This window comes from Penicillium antarcticum, assembly GCF_028974205.1.
Source record: "Penicillium antarcticum strain IBT 31339 chromosome Unknown utg000006l_segment0_segment0, whole genome shotgun sequence".
In the NCBI taxonomy this organism is placed as follows: domain Eukaryota; kingdom Fungi; phylum Ascomycota; class Eurotiomycetes; order Eurotiales; family Aspergillaceae; genus Penicillium; species Penicillium antarcticum.
The window spans coordinates 133,532-147,991 of record NW_026695304.1 but is presented as its reverse complement, the minus strand read 5'-3'; the positions used below and the strand labels follow the sequence as shown (position 1 = coordinate 147,991).

At 47.7% G+C, this 14,460-nt stretch overlaps 8 protein-coding genes across 8 annotated transcripts; 3 read left to right on the top strand and 5 right to left on the bottom strand.

Moving 5' to 3' along the window:
* Positions 1–170: 170 nt before the first annotated feature.
* On the bottom strand, positions 171–1,677 carry N7508_006126 (putative carboxylesterase; the record flags this gene model as incomplete). Its single annotated transcript, XM_058464192.1, has 2 exons — positions 171–1,541; positions 1,588–1,677. The coding sequence occupies 2 exons, from the start codon at positions 1,675–1,677 to the stop codon at positions 171–173; spliced, it is 1,461 nt and encodes a 486-aa protein (XP_058318045.1).
* Positions 1,678–2,174: 497 nt separating this feature from the next.
* On the top strand, positions 2,175–3,141 carry N7508_006125 (uncharacterized protein; the record flags this gene model as incomplete). Its single annotated transcript, XM_058464191.1, has 5 exons — positions 2,175–2,268; positions 2,320–2,651; positions 2,713–2,774; positions 2,828–3,043; positions 3,099–3,141. The coding sequence occupies 5 exons, from the start codon at positions 2,175–2,177 to the stop codon at positions 3,139–3,141; spliced, it is 747 nt and encodes a 248-aa protein (XP_058318044.1).
* A 274-nt stretch (positions 3,142–3,415) lies between these two features.
* On the top strand, positions 3,416–5,035 carry N7508_006124 (uncharacterized protein; the record flags this gene model as incomplete). Its single annotated transcript, XM_058464190.1, has 2 exons — positions 3,416–3,718; positions 3,767–5,035. The coding sequence occupies 2 exons, from the start codon at positions 3,416–3,418 to the stop codon at positions 5,033–5,035; spliced, it is 1,572 nt and encodes a 523-aa protein (XP_058318043.1).
* Positions 5,036–5,651: 616 nt separating this feature from the next.
* Positions 5,652–7,245, top strand: N7508_006123 (glycoside hydrolase family 76 protein; the record flags this gene model as incomplete). The annotated part of the gene is made up of 4 exons (XM_058464189.1): positions 5,652–5,748; positions 5,816–6,063; positions 6,117–6,566; positions 6,670–7,245. 4 exons carry the CDS (start codon positions 5,652–5,654, stop codon positions 7,243–7,245), a joined length of 1,371 nt encoding a protein of 456 aa, XP_058318042.1.
* A 640-nt stretch (positions 7,246–7,885) lies between these two features.
* On the bottom strand, positions 7,886–8,374 carry N7508_006122 (DUF3759 domain-containing protein; the record flags this gene model as incomplete). Its single annotated transcript, XM_058464188.1, has 3 exons — positions 7,886–8,055; positions 8,121–8,264; positions 8,359–8,374. The coding sequence occupies 3 exons, from the start codon at positions 8,372–8,374 to the stop codon at positions 7,886–7,888; spliced, it is 330 nt and encodes a 109-aa protein (XP_058318041.1).
* A 1,005-nt stretch (positions 8,375–9,379) lies between these two features.
* On the bottom strand, positions 9,380–9,859 carry N7508_006121 (CIA30 family protein; the record flags this gene model as incomplete). The annotated part of the gene is made up of 1 exon (XM_058464187.1): positions 9,380–9,859. One exon carries the CDS (start codon positions 9,857–9,859, stop codon positions 9,380–9,382), a length of 480 nt encoding a protein of 159 aa, XP_058318040.1.
* Positions 9,860–10,674: 815 nt separating this feature from the next.
* N7508_006120 (uncharacterized protein) lies at positions 10,675–12,033 on the bottom strand (the record flags this gene model as incomplete). The annotated part of the gene is made up of 2 exons (XM_058464186.1): positions 10,675–11,665; positions 11,726–12,033. 2 exons carry the CDS (start codon positions 12,031–12,033, stop codon positions 10,675–10,677), a joined length of 1,299 nt encoding a protein of 432 aa, XP_058318039.1.
* A 798-nt stretch (positions 12,034–12,831) lies between these two features.
* On the bottom strand, positions 12,832–14,191 carry N7508_006119 (uncharacterized protein; the record flags this gene model as incomplete). The annotated part of the gene is made up of 2 exons (XM_058464185.1): positions 12,832–14,057; positions 14,104–14,191. The coding sequence occupies 2 exons, from the start codon at positions 14,189–14,191 to the stop codon at positions 12,832–12,834; spliced, it is 1,314 nt and encodes a 437-aa protein (XP_058318038.1).
* Positions 14,192–14,460: the final 269 nt, after the last annotated feature.

Below are 14,460 nucleotides of genomic sequence, written 5' to 3'. Positions count from 1 at the left end.
CCTTTTTACACAAATTCCTCGAAGCTAGTGTACCATATCATCACAATTTTCACCCTTTTTTGAGTGTTTTGGGCTATTCATCTAGATCACAGAAAGGTGAGAATATGAATGGACTCATGATCCCTATGATATGACTTGCTACAATGGCAGTGGCAAAATTTCTCAGTCGTTCAGTGTTCCATATCTTTTGCCAGCCGTTCCCACATAGAGCATCGATCCAACTGCGCTCGGGGAAGATCTTCCATTTGCGTTGCATTAGTCTGGAGTCTCAAGCGTTGCCCGGTACCTGATCCCCATGAAAGCCATTCAGGTGCCTCTTGGTTTCTATAAACATTCGGGTCCAGAGCCTTGATGAAGCTAATATAGTAGTCCATGGTGACGGGCACAATCTTTGAATTGGAGTTCGCGTATGAGTACGTGGGCTCATTAGTCTCCCCAATCCCGAAGATCGCAGGTAAATCAAACACATGAGGAACCCCCATGCCATTTGCAATTTCTGTAGGATCACGGACATTGAACCGGTAGTTCCAAACCCGAGAAGACTTTTTTGCCATAGCTGCAGCCATCAAGTTTCCTGGGCAAGTGAAGGTAGCCTCTCCATAAGCAGCCGCAGCCGAAGAAAAATATGCTGCATGTTTAGGGAGAGGATCCATCAAAGGATAAGCATCGTTGATGGCATTTAACTGATCTTGAGAGAGTCCTGGGTAGTTGTTTTTCATGAACTGTGCCACCTCGGACGGGGTACTTGCATTGTATGCAAAGCCAGTGCCCTCGTTGGTATCATCACTGACAATCAAAGGAACTTGAATGAATTTGCCTTGACTGAAAAGGCTATAAAGTGGACCGGGAATCAAGTCACCATCCACAACCGGGAGGAAATACCATAATGGTGATGGCGTAGTGCTGCCCCCGGGAAAGGGTTTGTCGATGTTGAACTTCTGAAGGGGTTCAATCTTCAGCGCACGCAGGCATGTCAAGGAGTCACTGGCGTTGTCACAGTCAAGGTCTTTCACGAACCGGTCGTACTGGAATTCCATTTGTTCAACTGTCCGTTCGGTTGGCCAGAATGTTGATTCGGCCACTGCCCCGACAAAAAGACCAGCACTGTGCCCACCAGATGCAGTGAGGTGATGAGCCACCGAACCGGCACCAGCAGAGTCACCATGAATGACAACATGATCTGGGTCACCTCCAAACTGGCTAATGTGCTGCTGAACCCAATGGAGCGCCTTCCGCTGATCAAGCAACCCGACATTCAGGTCACCATTCCTGCGAACATGTTCACTGGCAAGAAATCCAAGGGCACCGACGCGGTAATTAAAGTTGACGAAAACAATACCATGACCAGATTGCTGGACAACCTCACTCCCGTTATAGTTGCCATTTGCATTATTGGCATATCCACCCCCCTGAATGAACAACCACACCGGGAATTTAGAGTCAGGAGTCGCGTTCGTGGGACGCCAGACATTGACAAAGAGACAATCCTCCGCCATCAGATCACTGACCGACTGACCCACCCCCACACAAAGAGGCCCGAACTGATCAAGTCAGCTTGGGAGCTGTGTGAATAGGCAGAAACTTTACCGATGATGCATCCAGGACTGCATCTGTACGCTCTGGATTCTCAGGTGCTCGGAAACGCAGGCTCTCCAGAGGTGGCTTTGCATATCTCATCCCAAGGTATTGGTCAACATGATTAGGAAGTGAGAGTCCACAATACTGCGAATAACCCAAATCAATTGTGGGAGACCGAGATTGCAGGGCTGAAATTAAGCCACCCAGAAAACCAACGAGGAGAATTTTGGAGATCATTCCGTACACTTGACGAGAAGATGCCCCTTCAAAGGTGCCCAGTTGGGGGAGATCTAGGATGGTGACTAAGCATCGAGAGATCCGGGGAATCTGACTAAGCTTGGGATGTGGGATGAGTTCAACTTATGGACGTTGAAATTTGTGTAGAACTGGATCATTAGGTTCCATATGCTCATTCTATCTGACTGAAATGGTATCAGAATAGGAAACTTCGAGCTTTGAGTACCGATATTTCAACTGAAATGGTCCTGTGGGGGCCATGGAGTGGATCTGACAATCCCGGTCCCGGAATTGAGGGACTCGCCGATAAATGCCTGTGAACTATTTCTTTTGCTATTAAACTCATAAAGATATTCATCATGTCGTGTGAAGCCTGTCGTACTATTCCTCCCGTTACCTCGCAGGGATATACCCCCGAGGGTCATTATGAGACCATCGCGGGCCTCAAAACATGTGAGTCACCAGCCCCTCTTACGTATGCAGTTATTGACTGTTCACAACAAGATGTGACCGGAAACATGGACGGAAAAATGGGCCTAGTCGACCTGTATGATGTCTTCGGGCTCGCCATTCAGACCCTCCAGGGAGCTGATCTTCTCGCCGTGCGCCTCAACGCTGTGGTGCTGGTTCCTGACTTCTTCGAAGGTGACCCGCTCAAGCCGGAGTATGTACCGGCTGATACGGAGGAAAAGAAAAAAATAATAGCAGAATTTCTGGACAATAAAGCGTCATTTTCGCGAAATGCGGCGCTTCTTTTGGAGGCAGTTGAAGAATACAAGTCTCGATTCCCATCTGTGGGCAAATGGGGTGCCTTTGGTCTTTGCTGGGGCGGGAAGGTAGGGATTGCAATCGGCGAACATTTCCAATGGGGAGTTTGTTAATTATGCTTCTGTATAGGTCACAGTGATAGCCTCAGGTGCCAATAGTCCTTTTGCTGCCTCGGGACAGGTGCACCCAGGGTATGTATTTGGCTTCTCTCTTTCATTTACGACAGAATGTTGATGAGTAACAGACGTATGGATGTGGCTGATGCTGCCTTAATTTCCATTCCCCACATTGTTTTGGCATCGAAGGATGAGCCTGCTGATGCAGTCACTGGCTACGCTAAAGTGATCGACAGCAATGAACTAGGTGGACACGTTGAGACATTTTCTACCATGTGGCACGGATGGATGGGTGCTCGTGCAGACTTGGATGGAGAGGAGAGTCGATCTGAATATATGCGAGGGTGAGAATCTTTGAATTTGACCTTGTCTTTCATCTGGTTGCTAACTGTCTTCTAGGTATTTGCAACTAGCTGAATTTTTCGAAAAGCATCTCCAGTAGATATTTCCTGGTGATTGACCTCAGAACTATTTCAGGCATATCAATTATTAGCATATCAACCAAGGTATTGCCCATAGTACAATGTAGAAAAAGCAATTGATGCCTGAGGCAGAACCGGAGCATCTCTAAGCCCGACGCAAGCTCTACTCGATAGAGCTTTGGCCCACTTCTATCCCGGTACCGCTCCGTCCCCGGCACGAAATAACCACTATCAAAATTGATATAAAAACAAGGGTTTTGTGCCGATTTGCAAAGATGTGCTCTATCTTCGGTCATGCAAGAGGGTGGTGTAACAGAGAAACGACCGCCCCTGGTGGCTGATGAGGCCAAAATTGAGAACAACTCCCAAATTCCCCTAGCTTCGGGAATCGACTTGGAAGTTCAGACACAAAGCGAAACTTTACCCCCATATAGTGTTCTCCCAAATGGCGAAAAGGCTTTTGTGATTGTGGCGGGCTCATTTGCGGCTCTTATTTCACCATTTTCGAGCAGCATCTACCTACCGGCACTTGACTCTCTCTCCAGGGATATGAATGTCTCTGTTTCGCTCATCAGCCTGACTATTACAACCTATCTGGTAATCTAGATCGAAACGTGCAACAGTATCACGGCTGACCGATCACAGATTTTCCAAGGACTTGCACCCTCATTCATCGGCAGCTTTTCAGACATACATGGTCGACGTCCCGCATACATCATCTCATTTGCAATCTACCTCGGGGCAAATGTTGGCCTTGCACTACAGAATAACTTTGTCGCCCTGATGATTCTGCGTTGCATCCAGTCATCGGGCAGTAGTGGGACTGTTGCGCTGGGCAGCGCCGTCATGGCCGATCTTTCGACTCGTGCCGAGAGAGGAAAATACATTGGATACGCTAGTATTGGTATCTCACTGGGACCGACACTGGGCCCTGTTATAGGTGGACTTTTGGATCATTATCTGGGATGGCGGTCAATATTCTGGTTTCTGGTCATTCTGTCGGGTGTTTGCTTCGCTGTGATTCTTATTATGTTCCCTGAGACATGTCGAGCTGTCGTGGGAAATGGATCTGTACCACCGGCTTCATGGAATCGTCCGTTTTGGGCATTCTGTGTACGGCACTCTCGATTTTCTGATCAACAGGGAACCGCCGACTATACTACCATTCAGCAGCTGAAGCGGCGTCCCAACCCGATCTCGGCTTTTCTGTTAGCCACACAAAAAGAGACAGGGTTGATTCTCATATACGGTGCACTGTTATATGCAGGCTATATGGCCGTGATCAGCACCCTATCGACTCAATTAACCAGTCGCTTTGGATTCAACTCCATCCAGGTCGGATTGTGCTACCTTCCTATGGGTATAGGAAGCATTAGCTCTCGCTGGATAGTTGGTCGATTATTGGACTGGAACTTCCGCCGCGAAGCACGGCTTCAAGGTATGATCATCCAGAAGAATCGACAGCAAGAGATTGAAAAATTCAACATCGAACGAGCCCGCCTAGCGATAACGATCCCGTTAATATATCTGGCCAGTCTCTGTATCATAGCCTACGGCTGGGTGATGCACTATCGAACCGCTCTGGCTGGCCCTCTCGTGACGTTGTTCTTCACCGGCGTCACGACTACCAGTGCATTCAACACACTGAACACGCTGGTTATAGACATCCATTACCAAAGTGCTGCAACTGCAGCAGCAGCAAGTAATCTCTTTCGTTGCTTGCTGGGTGCTGGGGCAACAGCAGTGGCATCGCCTCTGATCGGAGCAATTGGGATTGGGTGGACAGCAACGTTTATTGCTAGTCTTTGGGCGCTTGGAAGTCCTGCTTTGTGGATTGTCTTTCATCGAGGATATCGCTGGAGGCAGGAAACTGCCAACAAAGAGAAACGGAAGCTTGACCAAGCCACTCCATAAGTCGCATTTCGTTTGATAGACTGTGCCTGTCGATCTGTAGACCCGAACGGGAAATTGAGCTTTGAATGATGTTTGTTAGCACTTCTTCTCACCTAGAGGGCCTCCGCCTGAACCTGTGTTGTACTTCATACATTTGTCTGTATGCTGTGACTCAATTTCGGAACAATCAACGATGATACGTGACGCCAAATTCACTACCATGGGGAAATAAGGTTCGGGGCATGACCTGAAAAGAAGCAGCAGAAATTATAGGGATCCAGGATATATCTGATCGACGATCAAAGAATTACCGAAACGATCAATACACTAAAAGCTTGATTGAGCTTGGCAGACTCCACTACTCGTTCGCCGCGCGATTCCGAAAAGTGCAATCTTGAAACTCCACAATGAAAGAGTTGACGACGCTAGCGCCGAGGATTACGCATGCCCCTGACGCTATATTTAAATCCGCCTTGAATAGTTGCGAAAATGGATCTGCCTGGCATTTTCTGGACTTATTTGATTTTTTCCATTTTCTTCTCTCGCAAGGCTTCTTCACAATTGTCTTCTGTTTTACTCGCATGCGCCTCTTCTGATTGGTCGGCTGCCTTGTATATGGGTCATTCCTCCTCACAAAATGCACTGGATTGGGAGTTTTTCTTGTCGAGGCCTTCTCGCAACGCTACTATTGTCTAATGTGGCCAAGGCTATTGATTTCGATATCAGCGATGAACGTGTGTCAACGATGATAGTCTCAGTGAAAAAAAACATGAAGAAAAGGCTAACATTTTGATTCATCAGAAACCATCAAAGATGCGGCGAGTACTTCGGCTTATTCAATGATGACCTGGTACTACGGCAACGAAACCGGTCAAATTCCTGGAGCATTCCCCGACAAATGGTGGGAGGGTGCTGCTCTCTTCCTTGCACTCTTGCAATACTGGCACTTCACGGGCGACACTACCTACAACTCCGAACTTAGCATTGGATTACAATGGCAATCAGGCGATGACGGAGACTATATGCCAAGCAACTACAGCTCTTATCTGGTGAGCCATCCTAGCCGTCTGAAGCCTTATAAGTGTCTTATTTCCTTTTCCAGGGTAATGATGACCAAATGTTCTGGGGCCTTGCAGCGATGACAGCTACCGAATACACATTTCCGGACCGTTCAACTGGGTACAGTTGGCTTTCGCTAGCGCAGGGTGTGTTCAACACTCAAATCAAAAGATGGGATACGTCCTCGTGTGGGGGCGGCTTGCGCTGGCAAATTTGGCCATACCAGAGTGGGTATGGAATGAAGAACTCGATTTCCAATGGTGGCTTGTTCCAGCTATCTGCACGCCTAGCTCGGTATACCGGAGATGCGATCTATCTCCAATGGGCTAACAAGATCTGGGATTGGTCGGTCTCATCACCTCTACTGAGTAATACGACATGGAATGTTGCCGATTCCACGAACGTGGATGATGATTGTGCGACCCAGGGCAATACTCAATGGACCTATAATTACGGTACATACTTAATGGGCGCGGCATACATGTATAATTATGTGAGAAATCCCGTTACGCTTCCAAACCCCATTCCCAAAATTCTCGACATCCAGAGATTCGATATCCCAAGCATATCTTTTGACTGATGCCATGTTTTAACAGACAAACGGATCTACACAAGACCAGTGGTTGACCGCGGTCAATGGGCTTCTTAACAAAACATTTGACACTTTCTTCCTCACAGGCGATATCATTGAGGACTTCAACTGCGAGCCCTCGGAGACCTGCAATGACAATGAGATTCTGTTCAAAGGACTAACATCTTCATGGCTAGCATTGACTGCTGTACTAGTCCCGACAACCTTTGACAGTATTCTAGCAAAGCTGCAAACCTCCGGTGCAGCCGCCGCCGCATCCTGCACTGGCCACAACAATGGTACTTGTGGTGTCAGGTGGTATAAATCAAAATACGATGGTTGGCTTGGAATGGAGGAAGAAATCAGCGCCACAAACGTGTTTCTCGCCAACATGATCAATTTCAACACCACTGCTCCAGTCACTTCGACAACTGGTGGAAACAGCACCAGTGATCCTACGGCTGGTGAAGACGATAGTGATGCGTCAAGTGGAAAGAAAACGGTCATAACAACAGGCGACCGAGCAGGTGCTGGTATTCTCACTGCTGTTTTCGTGGCTGGCTGGATTGGCCTCATGGGCTTCATGGTTGTGGGTGGCTGATCTTGCGGGACGATGTGTTCTTGTAATTGAGGAGTTCAGGTCTCTCGGCGTTTAGCGGATATACACTATGGTTTCATTCAAAACATGTTTGTTCTATCAAATTGGGCTAAAGCTTATCCATTTTAATTACAATTTCATGCAAAGAAACTCGGATAGACTCAATCTTTATGTTTTGGAATCAAATAAGGCTCCACAATAGCGGTTTGGAAATTGGCCCTGGCAAATGATTGGAAAGCAGAATTAGCTAGCAGGCCTGATATCGCTACCTCAAAATCATTGGATGACGGAACAATTGAATGGCTGCAAGTAGAAGGCAAAAAGCAAGGTAAATGCCTCATATATTTCCCTGTTATAGGCATGGTTTTTCGTCGAAGCAGATAATACGTCGGGTAGCCGAAGTCACGCTATTCCAAACCAATTCAGGGACACTGAACTGTAATTTTTGAAGGCACCAAGCAAAGTCTCACATCCAAGACAGACCTTCGATCAAGTGCATATTACATAAGGAGTGGGACAAGAAGGTTTGGAGTCTGTGGAATTCATTACAGAAGAAGTCTCATGCACTGATGGTAGGCGACCTATAAAACCTCTGCTATACACATACTCAAAGCTACATGCACAGCAGTCCGTCAAGAACTACCTAATAGCCAACCTGATCGGCAGAAACATCCTCAATGTGCTGGCGAGCCTGGTACTTGGCCTTCTCCTTGTCAATGAAGTCCAGACCACGGGACTCGACCTCGCGATCAATGAAGGCACCGGCAAATCCAGCCATAATCTCCTTGGCCTTCTCGTGGCTCTGGGGCTGGCCTGTAAATCTTCAGAATCCTGTACCATATTCCATCGTACGGACACGGGGTGATTCATATGCATACCGTTTCTGTCGCAGTGCTCCTCGTAAGCCTTGGCTGCCTCGTAGCTAGCCGCACCGGCGATCAGCTCATGAACGAAGGAAGGGTCGTGCTCGCGGGGCTCCGAATTGTTCCACTGCTGGTGGTAGTCCTGCTGCGGGGAATCGTCTAGATAAAGTAGCCAAGCCTTTAGTGACAGTCTTGGCAAGGGATGATCATACTGCAAGTCACTTCAAAGGAATGAAACAGAGCTATCACTTACCACTGAACCAGCCCATTGTGAAGATGTAGATGTAGATGAATGAATAAGAATGGAAATGGGGGAAGACGAAAAGAGCAGAAGAGGGGTACTGAGGTATATATAGCGTCTGAATAGACCAGCTTGTCCCTAAGCGGGGTCTCAACTCACAGTGGGTCAAGAACAGCAGTGAAACCCCTGGAATAGGGGTACATATTACCCTGTGCATCTATGAAAAACACGCCAAAGACTGTTTAACTTTAGAGATTCCCACTAATGTGCCTCTATTACCGACTCTATTGACACATCTATGAATACGCTCTGTTTTGAGGTGTAAGGAAAGAGAGTGGACCCGACTGAAAGTGGCGGTGTCGAAGCGCAAAAATCAGGAGTAAACACTAAAGAAGCCCAAAGTATTCTACTTCAAACAGGTTGAATACCTACCTGATGTGACAGGTCAGTGGTGCATATTATCATTGAAAGCCCATTTGTATACCTATACAGAAGGTAAGCCCAGATCTTTGCTATCATGACGCGGCAAACATCCCACAAATGACGGCCGACTGATAAAATTGGCCCGAGACTGTGCTTACTTCCAGGGTTTTGAACTTTAATTATCGGAGGAAATCATCCACGACCACCGGCCTTCAGGATATTGATCTCCTCAATGGCTGAGGTTTTAAGCGGAGGTAGACTGTGGTGGATGTTGTGGGTATCCCAAGGCAGGCTACGGAGTACTGCCACCCAAACTATAATGGGGTCTTGCAATGAAAATTGATGATCGACACACCTCTCACGAGAATTCTCTAGGGCATTAAAACAATACGCAACAGCACGATACCCAGCTCTGACCTTCTTCAGTCTTCTCGGAAGGCTCTCTTTCGCAAGAAGTATACTCCATGGACTCTTTTGATGGATTGGGATCATCAAGATAGCTATCCCGAAATACGCCGATTGTACGAATCTGCAAGCCAAATGCACCATGTTGCCCTCCAAAGAAACTGACCAATTTAGTACCAATGTCATCCCACGAGTAATTCAAGTCTTACCTTCTGGCCATGATCCGGAATCTTCTGATGCGTGAGAGGTCCAAAGGTCTCGCATTTTCTACCTGCCTCCCTCGGTATGTTGCTCTCAGATCCTTCCAGTGTATGCGCACAGTTGTCCCAGCATCGCTGGCGCAGAAATCATATTCCCAAACCAGGGCACTTTGTTCACGACCATCTCGTCTTCGCTCTGGGATTTCGTCTGTCAAGGAGAAGGTGTAGCGTTTCCCGTCCAAGGGAACAACATCAAGTTCAATGCCATCGTTTCCGGCGAGATCCCAAATTTCGTCTTGTCCAACTGTCCGTTGAGAGGCAAATCCAGCACCGCCGAGGGTTTCAATGTCGAGGTTGCCGCGGAAGAAAACCCCGTCTGTGGAAGGGACGAGTTCTGACACCGATGATCCGCCACGTACGCGATCGTCAGAGTCGGTCCACCTATTGAGATCCCAGCTCGGACCGAAAAGGGGGTTGGTATTCATATTGCAGGGTCGAAGGGATCGAGGCGACTGATTCACAGTGGGTGGGGAGAGAAACTGAGATGGCAAATCGAAAGCGGTATGACGTCGACTAAACAAACACAATCAAACACTCCAACTACTTTCAACTAGTTTCACATTTTGAAGAATTGAAGTGTTCTTGCGAATTTCAAATAGCCCTTTGCATTATACAAATGACATCTTAATTGATAGGTTGATAGGGAAATGCAACTAAGGTGATCTGTTCTATAAACAGAATCACCAGAGTGAATGTAATTGTGCAGTGATCAGGAGGGTATCTTTTTATTGTAGTCTTTCTCGTTATCAAACATCATACGATTTTTTTTCAATGTCATAGACTGGCGAGCATGCCAATCTACTTCTATCCCGCAGCCAAGGTCCGTAAACCCGGAAGAGTACAGGGATAGGGATCATGACAACAGCGATGCACCCGAGCATGGTTCCAGCCCACTGCACCCCCAAATTCTCCATCATTTGTCTGGAGAATAGCGGAAACGCGCATCCAATGGCGGAACGTAGAATGGTATTGGCGGCGATAGTGGATGCAGCTCTATAGATTTAGTTAGCGGAAAATTGGCGAATCGGGACAATGACAAGGGAGCATACAGGGAAGGATAGCAGTCCACAATATAGTTGAAGCATTGAAGGAAAATTAGGAAAATTCCAGCTCCGGTAAGAATTCCCGAAGCCACCGGGGCAATCCAGTGAATAGATGATGTGAATCCGGTCCAGCCGAACCTGTTGTGCGTATTGAGTTAGTGATCAAGATATCCTTAACAACATCTCCAGGGGAAAACTTACCAAAACATTCCACCGGCGAACACAACAGCTCCCAAGATGGCGGAAGGGAGGCGCCATTCAGGAATAGGCCTGTCACTATTGGCTGCCAGCTTTCTAGCATAAGATCCCTGTATTAAGAGAACAAAAATGCCACCGAGAAGCTCTCCGAGGATAAGACCAATAAATGCCAGTCCACCAACACCCATATTCATGCCATACACCCCTTGGAAGACAACAGGGTATGCACCTAGAAGAGCATAGATGAGGCCATAGATGAACGAGATATAGAGTGATATAAGAAGCAGAATGGGCTCAGTAATCAACATCACAAGTGGCCTTGCGAAGTTGTTTCTAACGAGCTCTTTGAAATCAACCTCCACCTCGTCTTGCTTTGCGTGAATTCCCCAGTTGTGGGTCTGGCGGCGTAGGGTGGCCGCCTTACGCACGAGGATCACAGGTGCATAAGATTCATCAAGGAAAACCACAACCAAGCCAAAGCCTAGGAAGACCATGATTGCTGAGACGTACATTGTCCACCGCCACCCCAGTGAGCTCATTGCGATAAAGCCACCCACGAAGGGTGCCGCAAAGGGCCCAATGAACACTGCCATACAGAAGATCGACATGACGACACCCCGTTGAGCATTATTAAACAGGTCTGCAAAAACTGCGGGAACAATTGAAATGGGACTAGCTGCAAAAAGACCAGCAAAGAATCGACAGATCATAATAGTCTGGATGTCTTTGGCGGCCCCACATGCTATCGTGAAGATGCCACAGCCAAGAAGTCCCACTGACAATGGCCAGCGCCTCCCAATAAGTTCAGATGCTGGAGCCCAAATTGTTGGACCAGCAGCGAACCCGAGAACATAGAGCGTCACTCCAAGAGAGCCGACCTCTGTGCTGGTGTGAAATTCCTGACTGACACCAGAGATAGCTGCTGAGAACACAGCGCTTGCAAATGAGCCTGCAAACGTACCGTAGCACAAAATGCAAACCAAGCATATGCTATTGAATTGATTAGATAAGGCTTCTTCGTAAAGCTTCGTGTATATTGTAAGTACCTACCGTCTCAGCATTGACCAGTTATATGGGTGCAATGGATCCTTCGCGCCATCAAATTCCACCACGTAGGCCTCGGAGTCTGGGAGTATTGGTGGGTATTGTTTGCTGGCGCCCATTGGAAGCCATTTTTCACGTGGAATTGGTCCTTTTGTCGAGCCAACTGTAGTCTTTTGTTGAAGTCGATATGTGTTGATACGGGTGAGTTCGAGAGAATTGATTTGATCGATTGTGTCGTCAGAGTCGCTGCGGGAGTCGTGGGGGATATCGAGGCTTGGCTCATATCGCTCATGAGATGTATTGGTGTAGTCCATTGTAGTTCTCCACTGTCATAGTACAATCCATGCGAATGGCAAAAGAGGGTCCTGTTGGAGCATATATTGTCTAGGACGGAGGGGACACGAATATCTATATGTCTTCATGCTACTAAGCCCCTCTCAATCTTTCTAGCCTTTTTTTCTTTCCTCTTCTTCCTCCGAGCATATATGTTTGACCCACTATTTTCATCATAAATGGGCCCTAAATCTTTCAAGCTGGCCACAACAAAGCAAGAAACTTCTATAAGAAGATCCATACCTTTCCGCTGTGGCTTCTAGTGATGCCGAGATCCACTGTTCAGCCACAGTGCCCTGGAATCCAGACGAGCTGACCAGTGATATAGCGTGTTTTCCTCGGGTAAGGTCGGTAGAGTGGCTGGTGACCGTTACCGAGGACAGCCGACCATACCCGTTATCAGAACTTGTTTCAGTCCGATCCAATTACCGTGAAAATTTTGCCTACGGAATACGTGCCGGAATCTAGAGGTCGGGATTTCCTTCTGCCCGGTATACTAGGTGGAACCGATTGCATGTTTTGACGTGTCTGTGCCGAATGTAAGCCGACCGAGCCTCGTTTCCGCCTCTAGAACACCGTGTGGGCCACATCCTGAACATACATGCAGATTGAGCCGTTGGATTTACGTGAATAACGGGTAATTCAAACCTGGCATTGAATTCCTCCATCGGGATTTCTCCTAGATTATGCAATATCTTTCTATTTTCATTGAAAAATGAATTTTCGTTATTGGTGCCCATATCTCTACAAGTTTTGCTTTTAGCTCACATTGGGATGCTTCACCGGGATTTTTCCTCATCGAGTAGCATTTCACAGAGTCCCTTCAGTGTCCAACCTGCCCATTCAAAGTCGCTCTCTTCGAGATAGATTTGTCCACTCAATCGAACCCACCAAGATCCCTGAAAAGGAAAGATCGGCATGAATGTTTTAAATCTTTCGATCATGGTCTGTTGCATCCAATCTGTAACTGTGATACCGGGAGCTCCAGCCATTCTGACCAGACTTTCATCTCCAGAAGTAGGCTTTGTCAAAGGCAGGAGGATATTAATCATACAGCATTCTGTCAAACTGTGGGAATCATTGTCCAGGACCTTAGTTTCTAAGATTTCAGCCACCCTCTTGCCACCTTTTCGAGCAAGCTGAATACAATATTGCCGAATCTTGTCCTCTCCCCCGCAAATTATCTGCCTCCACTGAATGGCTTCCGGCACCGTCAGGAAGGAGACACTGTCAGTGGTCCCCACAAAATCAAAATTGGAAATGAAGTCTGTTCTCTTGACGCACGTGCTTTCTTGGGACCGTGCAACGAACCCGTGGCTCGTGGGTAGTGTGCTTCGCATCATGGCTTGGTTGCGCTCAGGAACATAGAACACAGCACAACTGCGAGGGGTATAAAGCCATTTGTGACAGTTACTGACCAGGAAGTCTGGATCCAATGTTGACAACTTGAGATCAATTTGCCCGATTCCATGCGCACCATCGATCAAACTTAGGACCCCCTCCGTTCGACAGACCGCGGTGAGCTCGTGAAATGGAAGTCGGAATCCGGGATTCGAGGTAATCGTGTCGAACATGGCAATGCGCGGGCGATTGCCCTCCAAGCGCGAAGCTTGCACTGCTCTCCGAAAGGTTGCAACAATTTCGGAGTCATCAACCGGGTATGTAAACCCAATTTGTCGGGTACGGACCTTGTCACCACTGGCTTCACAGACGTATTGCGCTGTTTTCGCACAAGCCCCATATATCACATCCAGCTGGATAATTTCGTCCCTTCCATCGCTGTTCCATATCATGTTTCGCAGGACTGTGTTGACCCCGGTGGTCGCATTCGGGACGAAGACGATTGTGGACTCAGGTACACCGAGAAAGCTGCTCATAGCAGCCCGAGAGCGGTGCAGAAGTTGAGGGAAGCGGTACTTGATGAAAGGACAAGGGGTTGCCTCACATTCCTCGCGCAGCTCATTTGCTCGGTTGCGGATCACGGTTGGCGATGCCCCAAAAGACCCTGGCATCATCAGCAGGTATGTGGATATACACCATGAAGGGCCTACCATGATTCAGATTTCGATACACAGGAGCGAACGAAAAATGCCGACGCATTTCGTGTCCGAATTCCGGCTCATCTTGACACAGGGACATGTTGAAAGGTAGAATTGGGATCCAGTCAGATACAGCGAGTCAACTGGGAAAAGAAGTATGACAACCGGGTTTCTTTTCCTCCCCCACTCAATGTCGCCTCGAATACTACCAAAAAATACAACTCTGGCAAATTTTAGAAGACTCAGACCCTGCAGTGGACCCCGAACATCCCTGCGATACAATCACTTTGCCGATCAACAACTCGAATGGGAGTTGGACAGAGATAAGACTAGCCAAATGAAGAGCCTTCCGACATGCGAATTACCTTT